This window comes from Phaseolus vulgaris, chromosome 1 (assembly GCF_051622355.1).
Source record: "Phaseolus vulgaris cultivar YP4 chromosome 1, ASM5162235v1, whole genome shotgun sequence".
Taxonomy (NCBI): Eukaryota; Viridiplantae; Streptophyta; class Magnoliopsida; order Fabales; family Fabaceae; genus Phaseolus; species Phaseolus vulgaris.
In genome coordinates this window covers 40,043,263-40,049,901 of record NC_143498.1, presented here as the reverse complement: position 1 = coordinate 40,049,901, position 6,639 = coordinate 40,043,263, and the positions used below count along the sequence as shown (strand labels likewise).

Sequence of the window (6,639 nt, the reverse complement as noted above, 5' to 3'; positions counted from 1 at the left end):
TATCTATTTATTATTTTTTATATATAAAATTTGATCTAATCTTTTCATATATATATATATTTTAATAATATTTTTTCATGTGATGAGATGATTGTTGTTACTTGAGGTGTCAGGGATGTTAAGTTGCATAATAATGTCTAACATAAAAATATTTTTATAAAAAAAATAAACATGGTTTAATTTACTTTTTATAGTGTTATCATATCACTTAATTTTAAGATTTCATATATTTTTTTCAGTAGTTTTATAAGATTTTATTTAATAATATATTGTTTACAACTTTAATTCAAAATATTTATTATTATAAAATATTTAAAAAAAGTGAAATGAAATGACTTGTAAAACATAAATTAAGTCTTCAGGTTAGATGTTAATATTATGAAAGAATAAATTCACGTTAATGAATATTTGAAGAGAAATATTTAATGCACCTTATTAAATACTGCATTGTTTTGAGGAGATGCTCTTAAAAGATGGATATAAAAATATGTAGGAAATAATAAAATAAGGGTTGTAATAAATGTTGGGAGAAAAACATTTGGTGGACGTCATTAATAGTTAATTAATTATTAATTATAGTATTTAAGGAAGCTTACGCAAGCTTATTGGTAGAATTAACATAATCCAATACGTGGAAAAGAAAAAGAAGGATCCAACTCAGCACGAAAACCACATGACTTTCCTAAACCACTCTTCTTCAACATAGCAACATAAATGCTCAATTTATTCAATTCTGTTTTTCTTTCTTTAAAACCCTGCAAACTCTGTTCTGCTAATGCACTTCTTCTTCCCCACAAAACTCAAAACTCAAAACCCTAGAGAGTCATAGCCATGTCTGACGTCTTCTGCAGTGACTGCAAGAGGCAGACGGAGGTCGTCGTCGACCACTCGGCGGGGGACACCGTCTGCTCCGAGTGCGGTCTCGTCTTGGAGTCTCACTCCATCGACGAAACCTCCGAGTGGCGAACCTTCGCTAACGAGTCCGGCGACAACGACCCCGTGCGTGTTGGCGGACCAACCAACCCGCTGCTCACCGACGGCGGACTTTCCACCGTCATCGCCAAGCCGAACGGCGCCTCCGGCGAGTTCCTCACCTCATCACTTGGCCGCTGGCAGAACCGCGGCTCCAACCCCGACCGCGGACTCATCGTGGCCTTCAAAAGCATCGCCACCATGTCCGATAGGTCACGTATTCAGCATTATTTATTTATTTATTTATTCGTTTAAATTAATTGAGAATGGTTTTTTTGTCGTATTGGCGCTGACGTGGCTGGCGGTGGAATTTCAGGTTGGGACTTGTTGCAACTATCAAGGTATTGTATTGTTCATTGTCTTCATGATAACTTTTCTTAGTAGTTAATAAACCGTTACCTTTTTTAAATCTTGATCAAGAATGCATTTGGATGAAGAGTTTTAAAATGTCTGAATTTGAAATGTGAAGTAATTCGATTGAAAGGAGTCTAAACCAATTCTTTTGCTGAATTGTGAAGCAACTTTGATTTCTTGTTATGGTGGTGCCATAGCCGCCGGACTTCTTGAACCTATGGTGGGGGAAATCATCTACCGCGCCATTCTGCAATGGCGGCCACCATTGAACCTGGTTCTTGGTAGTTTCATACCCATTGGAGAAATGGAACGCTTCACTGATTGTTGGAATTAGTTTGTGGCGATGCACTGGCATTTCCATTTCATGGAACGGGACTCAAGGTCACAACCGTCTTAAAATTCTTGGAGACCTTTTAATCATGAATATGGACCCTCTTTCCCTAATATTTTAAAATGAAAGCACAATTTTAATATTTGAAAATATTATTATAACATAAATGTATTTTTACAAAATTAAGCAAAAGTTGTGAACTTTTTAAAATTTGGAAGTCCTGTGCAGAGGGTATGCATTGCATCTCTCTCTGACCGGATTTCAGTCTTGCAAGGTCCCACCTGCATGGTAGACATGTTCCACTAGAATATAAAAATGGACATTCCTCCTATTTTAGTGGAATTTAAATTCTTGACTTCAACAAAAGGTTAAATGCTGGACAATTGTTTAATTTTTGGTATTAAATATGTGAACAGAGCATTTTACGGATAGCAAATGAAATACCCTAAAATTAGGTTACTCTCATCGAATAGATTTACCCAAACATAGATAAAAGTTTCTTTTGAAAATGTATACAAAATTTGTCCCGTGAGTTCACAGTGCTGCAAGATGGTGAGACAAGCACGTAATTGTGAGGAATGATTTCATTCTAACTGAAAGTAATATGGTCAAACAGTGTTTCTTAATGCCGACCAATTACGTCGAACTTGTCGGAGCAATGTTTATTTGCTTTGCATTATATCAAGTGCTCCTTGAAGCTGTTATTCTAGTTTATCTTTTGAGTTGAACATCGAATATTATGGAAAATTAGTATTTGTTCTCCTCTTATGTTGTGTTTGCAATTGATTTGAAGGATCGGGCTAATGAGATCTATAAACGAGTTGAAGACCAGAAGTCTAGTAGAGGAAGAAATCAGGATGCACTATTGGCTGCTTGCCTCTACATTGCTTGTCGACAAGAGGACAAGCCTCGCACTGTAAAGGGTGCAGCTTATGATTCTTTTGACATTTAGATGCTTCCTGATTTTTCTTTCCCTATATAATTTACCTTACATGAACCTATGGATTTCAAATAGAAATTTGCTCTGTTGCCAATGGAGCCACAAAGAAGGAAATTGGCCGAGCGAAAGAATATGTAGTGAAACAACTGGGTTTGGAGAAGGGCCAATCTGTAGAGATGGGAACAATACATGCTGGGGACTTTATGGTCAGTTTTTTTCAATTGATGAGGGGTACTTATGTAGCACTGCTACCTAATTTAGTCATTGGGTTAGCTGATTAATTAATTTTATGTCTGTTCCACTAACATTATTTTCTCCTCAACCACCAGAGACGTTTTTGCTCTAATCTCGGTATGAATAATCAAGCTGTTAAAGCTGCTCAGGAAGCTGTTCAAAAATCAGAAGAATTTGATATAAGGTAAATTTTAGTTTGTCTTGTATTTTCTTTAGGGAATGAAATAGATGTTCACTCTTAAGGTTGGCGACCTTTCATGTTATTTACTTTCCGTACTATTACATTATACATTGTACATTGTTATTATGAATTCAATAACTGAAGGTGTTCCTCCTATGAGGAATTTCAGGTGGCAAAAGTATGAAGTTGGCAATACTGTGATAAAAATGAACCAATTACATTAGCAGAAAGTTAGGGTTGTATAATTACAACTTTTCGAGGGTTATGAGATAGGACGGAAATATAGTCAAGGGCAGTAATGGCTTTGAATTTGAATTCTTTCTCTTTTAACTAGGCAAAGGATGAGTTGTGGGTCATGAACTTATGTTAGACATATCTAGTATTGTATTCCACACAATTGCCTGACTCATAAAATTTGAATTTTGAAAGACAAATAATTTGTTTTGTCCTCTCACCACCACTTGAATCGATTTTAGTGTTTATAAGTTTAATTAAACATCTCCCCTTTTCATAGTTTTCTGATTTATATTCCTGTGATAGATACTAATAGCATCTTTAATCTGTCAGGAGAAGCCCCATATCAATTGCTGCAGCAGTTATATACATCATAACTCAGCTTTCTGATGATAAAAAACCTCTCAAAGGTCAGTGCCACTTCTCCTAGAGTAAAACATAAAACCAATGAAATAAGAACATATCAACTGGTTTAATTGTCTACTCTATTTCTTATGAATTTGGAATTAAATTTGATTTCAAATAAGTTTGTAAAAGAGTATTCAAATGTACGAAGGTCTTAGTGATCATAAGAATTAGCTGCTGAGCTATTATTACATATTTGTATCTGATCTCCTGTGTTAGTGCAGATATATCAGTTGCTACAGGAGTTGCAGAAGGAACCATTAGGAACTCGTACAAGGATCTTCATCCTTATGTTTTCAAAATAATACCAAACTGGTATGCAAAGGAAGAAGATTTGAATAACCTGTGCAGTCCTTAAAGCCAAAAAAATAAATAAAGACCACATTTAACAACTTAGAAGCCTCTGGAACGTTCTGTCCTTATGTATGAACTGTTTTATAGTTTTAACTCATGAAAATGCGTCTTATGTTTGGCATTTTCCTTAGATAAAAGCACATTCATTTTGGTTTACCCTTCCAATGTGAGAATTGTATGGGAGGAGAGGCATCGATCAACCTTGATGACAATAACTTTGTTTTGTATTTTATATTTTGTAGTTGTACTAACGGAGGTTGGAGACGCTGGGAACTTAACTGATAGTTTACTAGTTTACTTTTGGACTGTAACTATTCTGCATTGTCCCTATCAGTCATGTCTTACATATGCTTTTCTTATACGATAATTTATTAGATTTTTGTTTTAAATTTCAAACAGTTTTTCTTAATCCTTTTGTCTTTAATAAAATTTATTTTGTTTTTTCAAAAGTAATTTAGATACTGTTTTGAACAGTGAAATGAAATTATTTAGATAGTATTTTACGACAAATATTAAAATAAAAAAAAAGTTCAATAATACTTATCAAACCAATAGTTGATTTATTATATTTATAATATTAATTAATTGAGAAGATAAATAGTTAATTAATTGAGAAGATAAATATTTATAATATTTCTTACCAGTAAGGGTGCAAAATACTGTAGTATTACCATAATAAAAGCTCACATTAGATTGCATAGTACAAACTTCTAGAAGATTTATTATACATATTCAAATAAATAAATAAAATATATCTCAAACTATATTAACTGTAATAGAATTTTTTTATAAAATATATTCTAAAAAATAAATTAAATATATTGAAAATCAATTATCTTATAAGTAAACCCTATTAATTTTACAAACAATAATAAATATCAAATTCGTAAATTAATATTTTTTAATGCTTGTCTAACTTATGCTTATAATTAAATATTAATATTATTTAAATATTGTACATAAAAGTTTATAGAAAAATGTATATAGCAGTAATTACATAAACTTTTAAGAAAACGATCCTTTAGTTCGATAACCACAAGTGTTATTTTTTTTACAGTTTAAGTATTTTTTTTTAAATAATGTAAAATAAAGAATGACTAAAAATAATCAAGAAAAATGGTGAATTGGTTTAATTTTTTTTTAAAAAAAAACTTCAAATTTTTTCTTAAACTATTAATGATAAGAAAAATTAAGTGTATCAATCAACAAACACAAACAACAATAAAAAAAATTTAAGATAATGAGAGGAATGTGAAACATAAAAACACAACTTTTATATTGATTCAATTATTTCCATTTATTCAATTATTTCCAAATCTCTATATAGTTAATCCAGAAAATTAGTTAATCTAGAAAATTTGAGCTGAATTTTTCATTAAAAACTTAAAATTTTCAATTATAAGAAACACCTATGTAACTTGAACATGGAATACAAATCACTCCTTAAAACATCCTTCAAAAAAATTTACCAACATAATGAAAATACTTAATTACCTACAACAAATACACCAAACATTGATGTAATACAAATTATAAAAAAGAAGAAGATAAATATCACCTAAAATTTGACAAATTTATAATGAAAACCTACATCATGATCATCCTCCTTGATGAAACTTGAACACTTATTTTTCAATTAAGAGGTAAATGTATAACAATATCAGAGTATGTCTTTTAGGAACTAACAAGGTCCTTTTCTTGAAATGATGTCAATTAACAACATATATTTCTTTTTAAAATAGTTTTAAGATTACTAATTGGTACAATCAATTATAATTAAACATAATCCATTATTATGTTCTTCATGTACCTCCAAAAACATATTGAAATAGGATAATCAATGATTTACTATTCATAATCAATTATTTGCCAGAACAAACATTTTAATATTTATCTTGGCATAATTGATTATCTATAAAAATAATCTAGATTTAGCTGACGTAATTGATTATTGATTATTTATAATTGATTATATGTGAGGACAAAAATTTTAGATTTAGCTAACATAATTGATTATTCACTGTTCATCATAATCGATTATTTGTGAAACTTGATGAAATCTAGGTTTAGTCTAACTTGAGCTAATCGATTATAAACTTAACATAATAATTTTTTATGTCTAGAAAGATAGAAAAACAATTTTTAAATGCAAAAATACTCAATATTATCTTAGAGATTGATTCACATTTTACTTTTTGATCATACTAAGATAATGAGCAATAAAGAGAGAAACCATCAACAAGATGTGTTGGCATCTTCAAAATCATCATCAAATCAACACATCATGCTTTGCTAACAAACTCCACCTTTTTTATGATGGTAAACAAAAAAGTTTTGTGTTGTTAATTTATGAATTGGTTTATGATATAATTAACATAAGTATCTTTCTCCCCTTTGGTCATGATCAAAAAAGTAAATAAGAATATAAACTAGATAATGAAAAGAGGAAATAAAATATAGACCAATAAACAAAATATTCCTATTTATAGAAGTAGCAAAATACATGAGAAATCAATCATAAAAAATTGAACATTAACCAAACCAAACCAATCAATACAAACAAATCCTAAAAACAACACTTAATCATCAACATTATCGTCAATATGAGTCATAAAAGCTGCCCCTAGGAACAAA

The 6,639-nt window shown here is 30.6% G+C and overlaps 1 protein-coding gene across 1 annotated transcript; it reads left to right on the top strand.

Moving 5' to 3' along the window:
- Positions 1-683: 683 nt before the first annotated feature.
- LOC137814023 (transcription initiation factor IIB) lies at positions 684-4,316 on the top strand. Its single transcript, XM_068616544.2, has 7 exons — positions 684-1,184; positions 1,289-1,313; positions 2,451-2,580; positions 2,673-2,803; positions 2,927-3,015; positions 3,580-3,656; positions 3,876-4,316. The coding sequence occupies exons 1-7, from the start codon at positions 832-834 to the stop codon at positions 4,007-4,009; spliced, it is 939 nt and encodes a 312-aa protein (XP_068472645.1). The 5' UTR covers positions 684-831; the 3' UTR covers positions 4,010-4,316.
- Positions 4,317-6,639: the final 2,323 nt, after the last annotated feature.